A 19,731-nucleotide genomic window follows, 5' to 3' on the forward strand; every position below is an offset into this window, starting at 1 on the left:
AATTTCCTGGAAACCCTGAGGTAGTGGCTCCAGAACTTGCCTACCCTCTTCTGTTTTCACAGTTGTCCAGTAACAAGCACCAATCTTTGACAATTCTTCCTGGCATCTCCTATCTGCTGGTGGAGGCCCTGGGCTGTGTTCCTCTTTGGGGAAGACAGGAGTACAGAGAGGAGATAGTTCCTGGGATTCCAATTTGGGTTCTGTGCCTTGAAAGACACTTTTCCCTTCAGTCACAGGACAAGCGATATCCACCCTGACTTGGGCTTTATCTTCATAGGTAGATGGTACAGGAAGATGCACAGGGTTGCCAGAAACAATTAAGGGTGGGATGGAGGAGGCCACAAGGGGCTGGTTCAAAGGACAGGGGAAGGAAGCAGGGTTAACCAATAGGGTGGTGATGGGAATGGCCTGAGAATTCTGGGCTGTGGCTGTGTTGGCAGGCTGGATCACGTTACAACCACTGCCAAGGCTCACAAACTTTACAGGGGTGATGGGAACAGTGAAGATAACAGGAGCATGGTGAATGAGGGGGGCAGGTTTCAGATACGGAAAGGCCTTGGCCCCTTTTCGTCTTGATGGTCTACGTTTCACACGGTGTTTTCGAAACTTAGAAGGAACAAGTGAGGGCAGCATTTCCTTTGGCACAGAGGTAGAGGGGAGCAGGGTCAAAGACTGAGAAACAGGCAAGCTGGTTTTGGTCTCAGGAGACATAGCAGGCAGTGCCGTAGGAGACTCAAAACAATCATCCCCAGTGAAGCCCAATGGAGGGACACCCGGCACTGTCTGTAAGGCAGTAACTGGTTGGGTCAGGGGAGGAATCCGGGCCACCATTTTACTTGGAGGGGCTTCTGACTGAGTTGACCTGGTTGGTGTTTTCCCACAGTTGTAGCTAGGCTGGAGAGATGGACTGGGTCGGATAAGGAGGGGTTTCAAGACTGATGACCGCTTTTGTCTCCAAGCCTTCCTGGAAAGCCGGTTGGCAACTGGCTTCAGTTTCAGGACTACACCCTTAGGCAAAAGCAGTGGGTACTGAGTTTCATTCCTCAATTCTGAGCTGCTTTTCTCTAGCCCTGGCTCAGACCTGGTCTCAGTTGCTCCAGTCACATTTGCTACCTCTCCAGCCCCACCAGCCATGTGCCGCAGTTCCTCCTGGATGGACGGCAAACTGGCCTGTTGGGAACAAGAACACTCTGATTCAAAACATGTCAGAATTAGTAAAAAGAATACTGCTTTCTAGATTTTAGAGATCTTCCCCACCGTCAAGACATCTTTCCAAGAAGGATTTTTCTGTACAATATCAAATTTCTACTAAGACGTCATTCTAATTATATTCTCTAGATACCCTTCTCTGAATTTCTTTTAAGAAGCTATCAATTTACCCAGTATTTTTTAAAGGTTGTAGAATCCCCTGGGGGAGAGAGGAAAATTAGGAGAAGGAGGGTGAACGAGGAAGACGTAAGTCCCCATTTTAGTAAAGCATTAGAGGCTTAAGGTAGCCTTTGACACCTCTGCCAGGGTTTCAGTGACCATCTGCCCTACGGACTTTGAGAAGGAGAGTTGTACCTTTAACCAGAATGGGAGCCGATGTTCTTCCCTCTCTACAGGGGGCTTCCACTGATGTGGCTGGATCTCTTCACAGCACTTTACCAAGATGGGCAGCTGTTTAGTCTTCTTATAAAGCTGAGCATGAAGAAACACAGAATGTTTCTTTCCAGAAACATTGCCCCCTGTCAGGCTGGGGGCAAAGGGAAATAGGTAGCGCACACACACACACACTGTACCATACATACATAAATACATACAACGCATATGCGAAGTGCCTGTACATTTCAAGTTAAATGAAATCTCTAATTAATAAATATTTTTAAATTACTCATTATCTCCATTCTGGTCACCAGGAATGGAGAAACTTAGGTGACAGTGAAAAGGAAGCAAATGGTCAGAGTAATTTTATATAATACTTCTGTTTAAAGAATAAATGAAGAGGGGAATTGAGCTTAAAACCTTGAGAACAAGCATCCATTCATTCAATATTTGTTATTGTCCTCTACAATCAATCCCCATTCTCAAGAAGCTTCCAGACTAGTGGGAGAGAGAATCAAGGAGGCCCATGATGACATTCTGCACAAAAAAGTACAAACACGCACCAAAAAATGACACATTACTCAAATTTGAACAATAAAGCAGATTGTTCTTTAGTGGTTATGACTACATCTAAGTCTTAATGGAACAGAGACTTTGCTACACTAGGCAGATGAGGACAGAGTACACATCATAGGTAAAAGCATGGAGGTATTTAAGGAATCAAAAAGAGATTAATTTAGCTAGACCTAAAGGAATGTAAGAAGACTTGAAATAAAGCCAGAGGTATGCTGTGTCATGCTGAGCAGTCTGAACTTGACCCTGAAGGATATGATAAAGGTAGTATGGCAGCAAATGAAGGAGAAAATAAATGGACTCAATCAGAGACGCCAGTTAGAAAACTACTGCATTAACCCTGGTTTGACAAAGGCCTGAACTAAAGCAATTGGCAAAAGAGAAGGAAAACCGAGGACACGGTGGCTGTCAACATACAGTGGTAATCAAGCAGAAGTCAAGGATAAATCCAGGTTCATGAATTAAGAGAATGGCTATTCAGTAAAGTCACATGCAGAGACAAAAATCACAGAAGGGGTAAACTGGGAGAAGGGAGTATGCACCTAGTGGTGGTGGAAATGGCAACAACAGGAGGTACAGAGAAGGGACACAAGTTTGGTTTGCGGCAAATTAAGTCTGAGAAGCCAGTGAGGCAATCAAGCTGAGATTCCTTTAAACACCAGGCTAAACTAAGCTGGTTCTAAGCAGCAGAATCTGGACTGAAGATACAGATTTAGGAATAATCAGGAAACAAATGGTACTGACAGTCACGGATTTGGGCACCACACACTGAGAAGCATGTGAAGCACTGATGTTCATGGGTAGAGAAGAGGCAGAAGAGCTCACAAAGGAGCAGTGTGAGGTTGGAGTTCTAGTATCACAAAATCTAAGAAAAGTGAGAGTCTGAGAAGGAATGAGTGAATTAAAGCAGTAACTGTGATGTTAAACAGGTTAAGAACAGAAAAGAGTCCATTTCTATTGTATAAGCCAACTAGACTGTGTTGCTCTGTTACCATAGCCCTGGCAAACTAAAACTAGCCAGAAACCTACAAGGACCAAGAAATTGTGAGAAAAGACAAAAGCAACAAAACACTGAGACAGATGGATAACTGGTAACTGACAATGCAGAATGCAGAAAAATGAATGCCAAGTGGAAAAAGCCAAAGGCCAATGAAATTTATACCAGAACCAACAAAAGGACAATACACCAGATATACCTCTAGAAGCAAGGATAAAACTGGAATTAAAAACAAGTACAGTGAAATTTAGAATAGGCAATGATGAGGATGACTGCAAATCTCTTGAAGAGCCAGTCAGACCCCCAAATCCCCTCTGATTTTGGTGCACCCAGGTGACAACCCCTCCTTTTCCCTTGGCAGAAGCCAAGGCATTGTTATTTGTTGGAATGGAAGTCCTCTGAATTACAACTTTCCGGTATAGGTGAGGACAGAAATACTATGCTAATGAAACACAGAATATTCTTGACTTCCTCTTTTTCTAGTTCCCTTCAGGTCCTCTCCCACCTGCCATTAAAAAATACTCAACAAACAAAAAGCTATTGAAAATGAAAAATATAACAGAAAAAATAAAGAACTCGACTTGGCAGAAGAAGGGTTAGAAGGAAAAGGTGAGGTAATATTCCAGAAAGTACATCCAAAAGGCAAAGTAATGGAAAAACTAAGGAGAAAGACAACATCAAAATCTAGTCTAGGAAGCATCACATCTGAACATTCAGCACTGCAGAAAGAGAAATGAGACCAAACAAAGGGGAGGAAATCATCAATGCATAATCCCAGAAAATCTCCCTAAGCCAGAACAGAGTTTCCAGAGTAAAAAGGCTTACTGAATGCCTAGCACAATGGATGAAACTATACCAGGTATATTATCAGATTTCAAAACGCTGGAGACAAAGAAAAGGCCTTACATCCTGCTAGACGAGGTAAAGACAGGTATCACAACAAGGTGCAAGAGTCAAAAGGGTATAAAATTTCTCAATAGCAGCAGTAGAAGCTAGAAGAAAATGGAGTGAGGCTTTAAACAATTCTAAGAAAAATTATTTTCCAGCATAGATTTCCAGGCCCAGTGAAGGATGAGTGTAGAATAGAAACTTGTCTGGTTTTTATTTGGAAATAATTATATTTTCATTGGAAGCTGCAAAAACAGTACAGTAAGGTCCTAAGTATCCTTTGCCCAGTTTTCCCTAATGGTAAGCATCTTCTGTACTTACTATACAGTAACAAAAACAGGAAACTGCCATTGGTACAAACCGTCAATCATAAATAGATAGTTTAAATGTAAAAATGTGCTTTTCAAGCACTCTTTCTCAAAATGCTACTAGGATGTGCTGCATTAAAACAAGGAAGTAAACCAAAGACGATATGGGATCCAAGAAACAAGGAAATCTCACACAAGTAAGAGGCAAATGGGGTCCCTTGGATGATGGTAAAGAAAAAGCCCAAGGAAATAATCAGTACAGCAAGCCGACAGAGTAATACACTACCACCTAAAAAAGCACAATTATTAACTCCAGGAAAAAAAAATTCAGCAGGAAAGGCAAAGTAATCATGATACATTACATGGCTCAGCTGTGAGGAATATTTACATTGTTCTTACAATGCTTTGACTGTGAACCCTGAATATGAGCTAACCAACATTGTCTTATAATTTTAGTGGGAAAATCTGAGAAAATATGCACGTATGTGGTGGCAGTAAGGGAATGAAGAGACACCTAAACCTAACTTTCCATAGTTTAAGGTTAACACATAAGGCCTAATCCAAAACATCAAGAAGTAGCAAATGTTAAGTATGTTATTTAGGCATGGAGGTAAATGTTCTCCCATATTAGTTAGCAGGACATGGGGAGAAAAATATAGGTTTTCATAGCAAGCTTCATTAAGTTTTTGACTCTTTAAACCATGTATAACAGGTTTACACAAAGTTATACGTGTATAATGGCATAATTTTGAACAAAAGATGCAAATTAAAAAACAAAAGTTAAGGAGAAAGTTGTCAGTGGAGTGTTGCCTATCCTGTCGAGAAGATCAGAGTGAAAGAAAGAGAACATACGGCTAGAGGGAAACATGGATTCAATAAATATTTTAAGTTCGAACGGCCTCGAACTACTTTTTTATTTAAGAGAAATATCCATGAGAGAGGAATAGGATCAAGATACTCCAGAGGAGTCTGATGGATCAATGTCCCTGAAGAGGCAGAGGGGAATGCATCTAGCGTAGAGGTAAGAGGAATTAGCCTTGAATAAAGGAAGGGCCTATTAGGTACTGAGACTAAGAGGAAAAAGGAGTGGGTACAAATAGGCTCATCCCCAGGGGGCACATGCAGGAAACACTCACTTTAATGATGTTGTCAGGAGCTCTATTCATGTTGAGGTTCTTGATTCTCACAGTCAGTTGGTGGGCAGTCTTGCAGGTGAGAAGGTACTTGCTGATTAGAGGCTTAGGAAATTCAGCCCCTTCAAAGTGCTTCAGTCCTAAAGCTATCAAGCTAAGAAAGCGGGCAATGACACTTAATCCCACTTCACAGTCCTTTCTTCTAAAAAGCCTCCCCAGAATAACAAAAAAATTGCAACTCACTTTTCCTAAATTCAAGTCTTGCACTAGTCAGTAGGTAGTCTAGAGAAAAATTCTGACATTTCCTGAGTCCTACTGTGTGCTGATAATGAGTATTGTGTGGGTTACAAATATGAATAAGACACAATCAGGAGCTCACGATCAAGGAGCAAATGGAAAAAATAGGCATGAATCAAAAATAAATGATGTATTTTATACTAGCAAAACAAACAAAACAAATTTCTAAGTCGAAAGGAATATAATTCTAATAAAATAAATATAAAATGAATAATAGGCACCATGTAACACATACCTAATCAGCAACCCCAAAACACAACATGCAATTATGATTACATGTGTACATACTTCTTGATGGCAGTTTGGCAATACTTATCAAGGGCTGTAAGTGTTTATAACCTGAAGGATAATTCAAGAAAGGATAATTCAAAAAATATTAAAAGTTCTATGCACAAATATCCTTGGTGAGAAAAAGAGATGGCCAACAAAAGGAATACCAAAAGTTTATTAAACACTGCTTTAAAATATAATCAAAAAAGGACAATTGTGCAGTATAGAGACACAATTTTCATAAAATGTTAAATTAAAAACAAAATTGCACTTGATTTAACAAGAACTAAGTTTAAAAAATGCAGAGGGAATAAATAAACATTTTCTTGGAGTGGTAGGATAATGAATAAATTTTTTTCCTTTAAAAATTTCATTGAACTATTTTATAAGATTAGTTTTACAATAAATTAAAGACAGAAAACAAATTAAAATGTTTCCAAAATGACGGGTCATGCTTGCTTTGGCAGCACACATACTAAAACTGGAACGCTACAGAGAAGATTAGCATGGCCCCTGTGCAAGGATGACACGCAAATTCATGAAGCGTTCCATATTAAAAAAACAAAAATGGATGGGTATCCCCCAAAAGAGCAACATTTGGCAGTGCTGGAACACACCCTGCAGAACCCCATCTAATAAATACCCTTTTCTTTCTTCCTTTTGCATCCATGACTTATATGTGCCTTATTTCCCCTACGCTCCCCAAGAATAACTACATCGTCTCCTTGGGATATTTTGCTCTTTCCCACATAGTAAACACCTACTTGTCTTCAGCCTTGGTGAAGATGATCTTATCCTGGGGATTCTTCGCCTTCAGGGAACACACTGGAAGTAGCTCTGGGTACATGAAAACCTTGCTCGTGGCCAGGATCCAAGCCACTTGCTTTGGCAAACAGGGAAATTCATAAGCTGTAAGGAAAGATCCATAACAAATGGAGGTCTAGAACAAAGGCTGCCCAAAAGCTCCTGAATCCATTTCTGCTTTTAGTTATTAGAACTGTACTTTCTAACTTGACCTCTCCCACCAGCCTTCCCCTCCAGAAAAAGTTTCTACGGTCCTTTTCAACCTAACGTATCCATAAGAGGATTCCCATTCAACGTCAATAAAAGTTGGCTCTCTTATTCTTTCGTATGTGAAACACAACACACTAAGTAACACAAACACTAATAAAGCACCTGGCCTGGCACATTAGTGTATGCTCAAAAAATTTTACCTCCTTCCCCCTTTAAATCCTTGAAGGATAAGTGACCTTCAACAATGCTTTCTTTCTTCCAGGATAAGATTCCAACTTCTTTAAGCCCCCTCACAAACTGGTATTCCAAATTTTATTTTATTTTTTTCTTACTTAACTTTCATTCAGTTCTCCCAGATTCCTCCTGAGATTGGGAACAAAAAACCATGAAAATAATGATACAACTGAGTCTGTTTTTCTTTTCAGTGTTCTTGCTAAGTCTCTCCATTCAGGCACCTCTGCCTTTTCAAAGACAAGCACTGTTGTATTAATATTTCTCCTTTCATTAAGTTTTTTTGTTTTTAATTGCCAGAAGAAAAACACAGGACACTACAGGCGTAAATTATTATTATGATGTTTGGTATTAAAATTTTGAAAACAACTCCTAGGGGTATAAGCCTTCCTGGCAACATGGGACAGAAATCCTAGAATGAGCTGATACTCAGCATCAAGGATTGAGAAAACCTTCTAGTCCAAAACAGGGAAGAGAGAAATGAGACAAAATAAAGTGTCAATGGCTAAGAGATTCCAAACAGTCGAGAGGTTATCCTAGAGGTTATTCTTATGCATTATATAGATATTACCCTTTTAGTTAAGGTATATTGGAGAGGCTGGAGGGAACTGCCTGAAAATATAGAGCTGTGTTCCGGTACCTATGTTTCTTGAAGATGATGGTATAATGATAAAGCTTTCAGAGCATGACTGTGTAATTGTGAAAACCTTGTGTCTGATGCTCCTTTTATCTACAGTATGGAAAGATGAGCAAAACATATGAATTAAAAATAAATAAATAATAGGAGGAACAAATGTTAAAATAAATTTAGTAGACAAATGCTAGTGATCAATGAAAGGGAGTAGTAAGGGGTATAGAAAAAAAAACAGGAAACAAAGGCTAAAATATATTGGGTAGATGGAAATACTAGCAATCAAGGAGAGGGAGGGGAAAGACGTAAGATATGTATGAGTTTTTTCCTTTTTTCTTATTTCTTTTTCTGAATTGATGTAGATGTTCTAAGAAATGATCATGGTGCTAAATACAAAACTATGTGATGATATTGTGAATTACTGAATATATACCAAGAATGGAATGATCACATGGTAAGAATGTTCGTGTTTGTATGTTGTTATGCTTAAAAAAAATTTTTTTCAATACAAGATTTACTTACTAAAGTACTTGAATTTAACTATAAAATAGTCTATGATTTAAAATTAAATACAAACTTAAATCTAGAACTAATCACAGCTAAAATGCTAAACCAGGAAATAAATCAGAAGCAAATGCTTGGTTTAATATAAAAACAAACAAACCAAATGTTTTCTCAAAAAATACTAAGCAAATGCAAGGTTGAAACCAAACCTGAAAATTTCTTTAAAATACTCAACCTGACAAAAGTACAGCATCTCTAATATGTGTTAAATACCCAAATCAACTTCCATTCAAAATGAAAATACTGTCTACCCTACAATCATGGGAAATAAAATGAGTTGATCTTAATGAGGAAGAAAGTAAAAATCTCAACCACTTGAGTTCCCCCTTTAACATATAAAATATGTCTTGATCTTACTCCTAACACTTTACCTCTCATGCCTATCTAAAGTTCAGCTCTTAGCGTGAGTCCTACATCTCTACTCCCCCACAGCAGATATATCCACTGCTTCCACCCACCCTTTATCTAAGCCCCAATATTATTATGTAATTCCAGAACTTAGAGATCATTGAATAGAAAAGGAAGATAATAGAAGAAAAATCCTCTTGTTTCCTTTCCTAGGAAATTATCTATGGGGTAAGAATCCCACCTCTCAGTACAAATAAAAAGTTGAAGTTGACACATCCGGCCCCTACCAGTCTTCTTGACAGTTTTACAAGGACTCAGGTCAGTGCTGACGCGTGTGCTGAAGTCTTCAATGAGCTGCATAGCTCCCATCAGATTACAAGGTTGGAATAATGTCTGAAACTTGGGGTTGAACTGATGGTGAAGTGTGATGGATCTTTGAGCAAAGCTTCCCAACTCTTTCTGGGAAAAAATAGGACACAAAGTTCTGATTACCAGTAGCTTATAGCCTCTGCCTAAGTAACTGTCCTTCTTACTACTGGACAAAAACAGAGTCTTTCAAAATTAACATTATTTCATTGCGTACTCTTCTGCTAAGTCTTCAGATATTCCAGTATTATGTTTGGGATACACACATCTGTTTTGGTTTTAGTCTTAGACTAAGTGTTCATCTAGCTCTTAGATGTATGGTCTACTACCCTAGCTAGAATTAAGGCTCTCAAAAATGAATTATTTTCTTTCTTGGTCTTTTGGTTTATCTGAATAACAGCTAGAACAAAGTACTCCTCTGAAAACAAGAGGTGAGAACACACTGTTAACCACCAAGAAAGCTTAGCATATTTACAAAAATACTGCTAGAACTCCCAAGAGACTTACTGAAAATGCACAGAATATTATTATCTGTCACAAAGTTCAAACTTTATAGGGTTTAAATTTTAAAAGCTTCTCCTCCAAAATACTTGAAAGTGTTCAACTATAATCAAATAGCTTTGATTTTTGAAGATGATTAACTATAGAGCTTTTAAGGAGTGAACGTTTTGAGCGTGAAAATCTTGTGACGGACATTCCTTTAATCCAGTGTAATAGATTAATAAGAAAAAATAAATAATCAATGGTGGCGGATGTTTGGGTGTTATGTTTTACTTTTATTTGTATTCTTATTTTGTTTTTGGAGTACTGAAAATGTGCAAAAATTGTAATGATGAATACACAGCTTATGATGATACTGTGAACTACTCATTGTACACAGGTGGATTCTATCTCAGTTAAAAAATCAGTGAGAAAAAAAAGGCTTTCCTTCAAAATACTTAAAAACATCATAAGCGCCACCAGATACCGTGCCAAACATTAGGGACTCTCAAATCAATAGGCCATGCCTTGATCTTGAGGCTTCCTCTTATGAAGCTTAAGTTTAGCCTACCTTTAGGTGTGCCTAAGAAACACCTCTAGAGGACCTCTTTTGTTCCTCAGATGTGGCCTCTCTCTGTAGGCCCAACTCTGCAAGTGAAACCTTTGCCTTTTCCACTACATGATACATGACATCCAAGGATGAAAGTCTCCTTGGCGGCATGGGAGATGACTCCCATGGATGAGCCTCGCTTTGGCACCATGAGTTCAACACTGCCATCCTGACTCAAAGCGGGAAAAGAAGTGTAGCAACCAAGGTATCAGTGCCTGAGAGTTCAAACAGAGTTGAGAGGCTACACTGGAGGTCACTCTCATGCTTGCTTCAGTTAGACACTACTACCTATCATAACTTGCCAAACCCCAACCAAAACAATTCCTGCCAATCCTAAAGAATACCTAGAACATTATATAAGGTTCTACAAAGGTTCTGTCATGGTCAGGTTCAGGTGTCAACTTGGCTAGGTGGTGATACCTGTTTGTCTAGCTGGGCAAGTGCTGGCCTGTCTGCTGCAATGAGGACATTTCATAGAATTAACTCATGATCACGTTGGCTGCATCCACAACTGATTCCATTTGTAATCAGCCCAGGGGAGTGTCTCCTGCATTGAGTGATGCTTAATCTAATCACCGGAAGCCTTTTAAGGGGGATTCAGAAGAGACTCTCTTCCTGCTTCAGCTTCACAGCCTGTCCTACAGACTGTGGACTCTTCGTTCCCACAGTTACGTGAGACACTGTTATAAATTTTATATTTATAAGTATTTCCTGTTGATTCTGTTTCTCTAGAGAACCCTAACTAATACAGCTTGGTACCAGGAGTGGTTCTTAAGAAACAGAATCTTAAAAATGGGTTTTTATGAATGGTTTTCTCCTCTGACTGGACTCAAAGGCACTAAGGACTCTGATTCTAATAATCCAAGTAATACTGCCAATCCATGGGGTGAGTTGGCAAGAGATAGTCATAATATCACCATTTGATTCTTCTACTGCTTCACTTGTATGAAGCCAGGCTCTGGGGGATGATGTTTTGACACCTTTACAGAGTTTTGTGGAAACAGGAAGTATAGAGATGTTAGCGTTGTTGTTAGATACACTGTATATATTAATGAGTGAAAGGGATGGGCGTAAGGCTCCAAATGAGAAGCTTAAGCACCATCTGACAGATGTAAATATTTCTTTGAGTATCCTAAAGGAAAATCTTATTTCCTGTAGCCATAGACTTAAGGTCTCCAAAAATCAGACTCAGAATCTTATTGTTAAAATAGCAACTTTACAATGTAAACTGAAATCTCAATCTTACGTGGTATCTGCCGTTAAAGTGAGGGCACTGATTGGAAAGGGGTGGGACCCTGAAAAATGGATGCCGACATATGGATTCATGATGTCAGTGGAAAGGTTGAAACCCTAGGTCATGCCAAGTTTTGTCTAGGTAACCCTGTAATAGTCTGCCATGAGAACACAGTCACCGCATCTCCAGCCTGCCTTGAGTTGGCCGCCCAACCTCCACTTGAAGGGATTAGCCCTAGAGTGATTAATGCTGTTCCACCAGGTGAAACTGCAAATGAATGCTCTGAAGCAAATGGCTTAGAAGATACTTCTAATGCTTTTCATAACCCACCCCCCACCACCCCATATTTCTTCCAGACCTATAACTAGACCAAAGTCCCAACAGGCCCTGAGGTACAAAGTATCACACATGAGGAAGTACATTATTCTCCAAAAAAACTGTGTGAGTTTTCCAACTTATACAGACAGCGGGATATGTGTGGCAATGGATTTTAAGGGTGTGGGATAATGGTGGGAGGAACATAAGGCTGGATCAGGCTGAATTTATTGATATGGGCCCACTAAGCAGAGATTCTGCATTCAATGTTACAGCTCGAGCAGTTAGAAAAGGTATTAACAGTTTGTTTGGATGGCTGGCTGAAACATGGATCAAAAGGTGGCTGACATTACCTGAGGTTGAAATGCCAGAACTGCCCTGGTATAATGTAGATGAGGGGATCCAAAGGCTTAGAGAGACTGGAATGTTAGAGGAGGTTTATCATGCAAAGCCTGTTCTTGCACCCCAGGAATGTCCAAAGGATGTACCTTTTACCAGAACAGGAAGAAATAAATTTGTGAGACTAGCGCCATCATCCAGGAAGAGCTCTGCAGTTCCACTTCTCTGTAGGTCAGATATTACTTTGTGAACTGCTATCACTGAGCTGGAATTCTTAAACACAATGGGGATGACTGGATCCCAACTTGGCAGAAGCCAGGTGGCAGCACTTCATCGCCTAAGACAGGGTGGACATGGCTATTGTTATAGACAGCATACTCAAAGGAGGAGTCAAAATAATCTGACCGGCAGAGATTTATGGCTCTGACCAGTAAATCATAGGGTACCTAGAAATACAATAGAAGGGCAGTCTACTAAAATCTTGTTTGAGCTATATAAACAAAAGTGTTTTAGGTCAAGTGAACAGAAGTCTAACGTGAATTACAAAAACAGAGTCATGGCCCCTTAATCAATTTCCAGACTTCAGACCCAGAGCCCCTTGAATGAAGGGGAGGCCAGGTCCCTTTGGGGGAGAACCCTGTTACACTGCCACAAATTTATACTGTTAATCTTCCTCTAAGCCCTCCCCAAGGAGACCAATGGCCTTTTACCAGGGTAACTGTGCACTGGGGAAAAGGAAATGATCAGCTATTTGGGGGATTATTAGACACTGGTTCAGAAGTGACATTAATTCCAGGGAACCCAGTGTGCACTCTGGTCTACCAGAGAGAGTGGGGGCTTATGAAGGTCAGGTGATCAATGGAGTTTTAGCTCAGGTCCATCTCAAGTGGGTCCAGGGGGGCCCCAGACCCATTCTGTAGTTATTTCCCCAGTTCCAGAATATATAATGGGAATAAACATACCGAACAACTGGCAGAATCCCCACATTGGCTGACTCGTGCAGTGAGGGCTATTATGGGGAAAGGCCAAGTGGAAGCCACTAGAACTGCCCCTACCTAGCAAAATAGTAAATCAGAAGCAATACCAGATTCTTGGAGGGATTGCAGAGATTACTGCCACTGTTAAAAACTTGAAGGATACAGGGGTGGTGATTCCCACCACATCCCCATTCAACTCTCCATCTGTTTTTGGCCTGTGCAGAAAACAGATGGGTCTTAGAGTATGACAGTGGATTATTGTAAGCTCAACCAGGTAGTAACTCCAATTGCAACTGCTATTCCGGATGTGGTATCACTGTTTGAGCAAATGAATAAATCCTCTAGTACCTGGTATGCAGCTACTGATCTGGCAAACGCTTTTTTCTCAATAGCTGTTAGTAAGGACCATGAGAAATACTTTGTTTTCAGCTGTATACTCCCACTGTCCTACCTCAGGGGTATATCAACTCTCTAGCCCTATGTCATACTCTTGTCCGCAGGGACCTTGATCATTTCTCCCTTCCACAAGACATCACCATGGTCTATTATATTAATTTCTCTAGCAATTTCTTCTTTGACCCACTCGTTGTTTAGGAGTGTGTTGTTGAGCCTCCATGTATTTGTGAATTTTCTGGCACTCCGCCTATTATTGATTTCCAACTTCATTCCTTTATGATCCGAGAAAGTGTTGTGTATGATTTCAATCTTTTTAAATTTGTTAAGACTTGCTTTGTGACCCAGCATATGGTCTATCTTTGAGAATGATCCATTAGCACTTGAGAAAAAGGTATATCCTGCTGTTGTGGGATGTAATGTCCTATAAATGTCTGTCAAGTCTAGCTCATTTATAGTAATATTCAGATTCTCTATTTCTTTATTGATCCTCTGTCTAGATGTTCTGTCCACTGATGAGAGTGGTGAATTGAAGTCTCCAACTATTATGGTATGTGAGTCTATTTCCCTTTTCAGTGTTTGCAGTGTATTCCTCATGTATTTTGGGGCATTCTGGTTCAGTGCATAAATATTTATGATTGTTATGTCTTCTTGTTTAATTGTTCCTTTTATTAGTAGATAGTGTCCTTCTTTGTCTCTTTTAACTGTTTTACATTTGAAGTCTAATTTGTTGGATATTAGTGTAGCCACTCCTGCTCTTTTCTGGTTGTTATTTGCATGAAATATCTTTTCGCAACCTTTCACTTTCAACCTATTTTTATCTTTGGGTCTAAGATGTGTTTCCTGTAGACAGCATAGAGAAGGATCCTGTTTTTTAATCCATTCTGCCAATCTATGTCTTTTGATTGGGGAATTCAGTCCATTGACATTTAGTGTTATTACTGTTTGGATAATATTTTCCTCTAACATTTTGCCTTTTGTATTATATATATCATATCTGATTTTCCTTCTTTCTACACTCTTCTCCATACCTCTCTCTTCTGTCTTTTCGTATCTGACTCTAGTGCTCTCTTTAGTATTTCTTGCAGAGCTGGTCTCTTGGTGACAAATTCTCTCAGTGACTTTTTGTCTGAGAATGTTTTAATTTCTCCCTCCTTTTTGAAGGATAATTTTGCTGGATATAGGAGTCTTGGTTGGCAGTTTTTCTCTTTTAGTAATTTAAATATATCATCCCACTGTCTTCTAGCTTCCATGGTTTCTGCTGAGAAATCTACACAGTCTTATTGGGTTTCCCTTGTATGTGATGGATTGTTTTTCTCTTGCTGCTTTCAAGATCCTCTCTTTCTCTTTGACCTCTGACATTCTAACTAGTAAGTGTCTTGGAGAACGCCTATTTGGGTCTAATCTCTTTGGGGTGCGCTGCACTTCTTGAATCTGTAATTTTAGGTCTTTCATAAGAGTTGGGAAATTTTCAGTGATAATTTCTTCCATTAGTTTTTCTCCTCCTTTTCCCTTCTCTTCTCCTTCTGGGACACCCACAACACGTATATTTGTGCGCTTCATATTGCCCTTGAGTTCCCTGATACCCTGTTCAAATTTTTCCATTCTTTTCCCGATAGTTTCTGTTTCTTTTTGGAATTCAGATGTTCCATCCTCCAAATCACTAATTCTAGCTTCTGTCTCTTTAAATCTATCATTGTAGGTATCCATTGTTTTTTCCATCTTTTCTACTTTATCCTTCACTTCCATAAGTTCTGTGATTTGTTTTTTGTTTTTCTATTTCTTCTTTTTGTTCAGCCCATGTCCTCTTCATGTCCTCCCTCAATTTATCGATTTCATTTTTGAAGAGGTTTTCCATTTCTGTTCGTATATTCAGCATTAGTTGTCTCAGCTCTTGTATCTCATTTGAACTATTGGTTTGTTCCTTTGACTGGGCCATATTCTCGATCTTCTGAGCGTGGACAGTTATCTTCTGCTGCTGGAGTCTGGGAATTTAGTCAGATTTCCCTGGGTGTTGGACCCAACAAGGTTGTAAGATTTTTCTGTGAAATCTCTGGGTTCTGTTTTTCTTATCCTGCCCAGTAGGTGGCGCTCGTGGCACACGTTTGTCTGCGGGTCCCACCAGTAAAAGGTGCTGTGGGTCCTTTAACTTTGGAAAACTCTCACCGTCCGGGAGGTTCGCTAGCCGAAGCGGCTTGGAAGAGTGCCAGCCGGCCCGGGGTCCGAATGCGGGGAGGGTCGCTGGCCGCCGCAGCCCGGGAAAGCGCCCGTCCGAATTTCCTAGTCGGCCCGGGGCACCAAGCTTGGCGGGAGGGCGCCAGCCGCAGTGGCCTGCCCGGGAGAGTGCACGTTCCCGGGGAGTCACGGGTTTGGAAGGGGCCCCCTCCCCGTCGCCGTTCTCCGTGGCCTGGGGATTTCCGATCCAATTCTCTCAGTTGGTCCGGGGGGCTGTGCGTGGTGTGGGCGCCAGCCGCCGCGGTTTGAGGGGACCGCCTGTCCAATTCTCCCAGCCGGCCCGGGGAGGGGGAAGGGAGTGACTCTGGCCGCTTGCCACCCCACCCGGTGAAGCCCGCGCCCCTCGGCGATCTCACCAGAGCGGGTTCTCTCAGCCAGCCAGCCGTTCCAGGGTGGGGTACGCTGTCTTTTTTATCTCTGTCGTGGCTTTGGGAGCTGTTCTGTATCGTTTCTACATCCCTAGTAGCTGTCCTGGAGGAGAAACTAAGATCCGCGCGTCTTACTAAGCCGCCATCTTCTCCGGAAGTCTGGTCTATTATATTGATGATATCATGTTGATTGGACCTAGTGAGCAAGTAGCAGCAACTACTCCGGTAAGGGATTTGTATGTCAGAGGATGGGAGATAAAGCCAACAAAAATACAGGGGACTTCCACCTCAGTGAAATTTCTAGGTTTCTAGGTGTCCAGTGGTGTAGGACATGTTGAGATATCCCTTTTAAGTGCTGCATCTGGCCCCTCCTACAATTAAAAATGAGGCATGACGCCTAGTTGGTCTCTTTGAATTTTGGCAACAACATATTCCTCATTTGGGTGGGCTACTCCGCCTCATTTTATCTTGTGACCAGAAAAGCTGCTAATTTTGAGTAGGGACCTGAACAAGAGGAGGCTCTGTGACAGGTCCAGGCTGCTGTACAAGTTGCTCTGCCACACAGACTATATGATTCAGCAGATCCAATGGTGCTGGAAATGTCAGTGGCAAATAGAGATGCTGTTTAGACCCTCTGGCAGGCCCCTATAGGAAAATCACAATGTAGACCCTTAAGATTTTGGAGCAAAGCCTTACCATCTGCTGCATATAACTACTCTCCTTTTGAGAAACAGCTTTTGGCCTGCTACTGGGCCTTGGTAGAGACTGAACGCTTACCCTTGGGCCACCAAGTTACCGTGAGACCTGAGTTGCCTATCATGAGCTGGGTATTGTGTGACCCACCAAACCATAAAGTTCGGTATGCACAGCAGCACTCTATCATAAAATGGAAATGGTATATACGAGATAGGACCAGAGCAGGTCCTGAAGGCACAAGCAAGTTACAGGAGGAAGTGGCCCAATGCCCATGGTCTCCACTCTTGCCACATTACCTTCTCTTTATCAGACCAGACCTATGACCTCTTGGGGAGTTCCTTACAGTGAATTGACTGGGGAAGAGAAAACTCGGGCCTGGTTTACAGATGGTTCAGCACAATATGTGGGTGGCACCCAAAAGTGGACAGCTGCAGCACAACAACCCCTTTCTGGGGTGTCCTTGAAGGACAGTGGTAAGGAGAAATCCTCCCAGTGGGCAGAACTTCGAGCACTGCACCAGGTTGTTCATTTTGCTTGGAAGGAGAAATGGCCAGAGGTGCATTTGTATACTGACTCATGGGCTGTTGCTAATGGTCTGGCTGGCTGGTCAGGGACTTGGAAAGACCATAATTGGAAAACTGGTGACAAAGAGGTCTGGGGAAGAGGTACATGGATAGACCCTTATGAATGGGTTAAAAACATGAAGATATTTGCACACCAGAGGGTGATTTCAGCAGAGGAAGGTTCTAATAATCAAGTAGATAAGATGACCCATTTCATCAGCCTCTTTCCCCAGCAACTTCTGTCATTGCCCAATGGGCTTTCAAAGTGGTCATGGTGGTAGGGATGGAGGTTATGCATGGGCTCAGCAAAATAGAACTCCACTCGCCAAGGCAGACCGGGCTATAGCCACTGCTGAGTGCTCAATCTGCCAGCAGCAGAGACCCACCTCAGCCCGCAATGTGGCACCATTCCCCCAGGTGACCAGCCAGCTACATGGTGGCAGGTTGATTACATTGGACCACTCCTTTCATGGAAGTGGCATGTTCTAACCGGAATAGACACATACTCTGGATATGGGTTTGCTTTCCTTGCACGCAATGCTTCTGCCAAAACTACCATCCATGGGCTTACAGAATGCCTTATCCATCGTCATGTTATTCTACACAGCATTGCTTCTGATAAAGGAACACACATCACAGCAAACGAAGTATGGGAATGGACACATGCTCATGGAATTCTCTGGTCTTACCATGTTCCCAATCATCTAGAAACAGCTGGATTGATAGAATGGTGGAATGGCCTTTTGAAAACTCAATTACAGTGCCAACTAGGTAGCAATACCTTGAAGGGCTGGGGTAATGTTCTCCAGGAAGGTATATATACTCTGAATCAGCGTCCGCTGTATGGTGCTGTTTCTCCCATAGCCAGGATCCATGGGTCCATCAGAGAGGGAAAAATATACTTTGGTATGATGGTATTGATGGGTGTGAATATTAGCACAGGTGTTGGCAAAGGTCTGGGAAAACAGGTACACTCCAGCATTGGTGGCTGTCATGGTCAGGTTCATGTGTCAACTTGGCCAAGTGGTTATACCTGTTGGTCTGGTTGGGCAAGTGCTGGCCTGTCTGTTGCTATGAGGACACTTCATAGAATTAAATCATGATCACGTTGGCTGCATCCACAGCGAATTCCATTTGTAATGAGCCAAGGGGAGGGTCTTCTGCAATAAGTGGTGGTTAATCTAATCACTGTAAGCCTTTTAAGGAGGGTTCAGAAGAGACAGGTTCTCTTCCTGCCCAGCTGGTGAGCCTTTCCTCCAGTTCGTCCAGACCCTCCATTGGAATTATCAGCTTCACAGCCTGCCCTGCAGATTTTGGACTCTACGTTCCCACAGTTATGTGAGACACTTCTATAAATTTTATATTTATGAATATATCCTGCTGATAATCTTTCTCTAGAGAACCCTAACTAATACATGTTCCATGCACTAGGGTAATTTTCCAGAAACCTACAACCTCCTGATGGGTTCCCGGACCAGAGAAGTCCTGAAATGTAGAGGGGCCAGCCTTTCCAGAACATCAACTAGTTCCATACCCCTATACCATATTATCGACAGCCTCTTCCAACATGAAAATGTGAGAATGGGCATAGCCCAAATACCCCTAAAGAGTGGGAGAAAGATCAAAGGTGATGGTAGAGTTATTTAGAGAAGGAAGGGTTTAACAAATGATTATGACTGCTAAATTATTATACTGATATTACTTTTAGCCTCCAGTACCTTAGAGCAGGTAGAAGTAAAAACTTAATACTGTCGAATTATAACTGTCATGGTCAGGTTCATGTGTCAACTTGGCCAACTGGTAGTACCTGTTTGTCTGGTTGGGCAAGTGCTGGCCTGTCTGTTGCTATGAGGACATTTCATAGAATTAAATAATGATCACCTTGGCTGCATCCACAGCTGATTCCATCTGTAATCACCCAAGGGGAGTGTCTTCTGCAATGAGTGATGCTTAATCTAATCACTGGAAGCCTTTTAAGAAGGATTCACAAGAGACAATCCCTTCCTGCTTCGGCTGACGAGCCTCTCCTGTGGAGTTCGTCCAGACCATCCATCGGAATTGTCGGCTTCACAGCCTGCCCTGTGGATTTTGGACTCTTGTGTTCCCACAGTAATGTGAGATGCTTTTATAAATTTCATATTTGTGAGTATTCCCTGTTGATTCCATTTCTCTACAGAACCCTAACTAATACAGTAACTATACCAAACTCTAAAATCTGTTCTACAATTAATCGTTGCGATGTACTTTGAAATTCATTGCTTTTATGTATTTATGTTATTTAAAAAGAAGGAGAAGTATAATAAAGAAGATAAAATTT

General features: G+C 41.3%; 1 protein-coding gene and 1 non-coding gene across 2 annotated transcripts in view; one reads left to right on the forward strand and one right to left on the reverse strand.

The window, feature by feature from the left end:
• YY1AP1 (YY1 associated protein 1) overlaps positions 1-19,731 on the reverse strand; it is a 34,931-nt gene that overhangs the window by 1,683 nt on the left and 13,517 nt on the right. The window contains 5 exon segments of the mRNA XM_077156405.1: positions 2-1,170; positions 1,564-1,680; positions 5,487-5,637; positions 6,815-6,959; positions 9,126-9,297. Of these exon segments, the coding sequence (XP_077012520.1) occupies positions 2-1,170; positions 1,564-1,680; positions 5,487-5,637; positions 6,815-6,959; positions 9,126-9,297 (1,754 nt within the window).
• Positions 6,506-6,608, forward strand: LOC143681827 (U6 spliceosomal RNA). Its single transcript, XR_013174884.1, has one exon. It is a non-coding gene; the product is annotated as a U6 spliceosomal RNA (small nuclear RNA).

This window comes from Tamandua tetradactyla, chromosome 4 (assembly GCF_023851605.1).
Source record: "Tamandua tetradactyla isolate mTamTet1 chromosome 4, mTamTet1.pri, whole genome shotgun sequence".
NCBI lineage: Eukaryota > Metazoa > Chordata > Mammalia > Pilosa > Myrmecophagidae > Tamandua > Tamandua tetradactyla.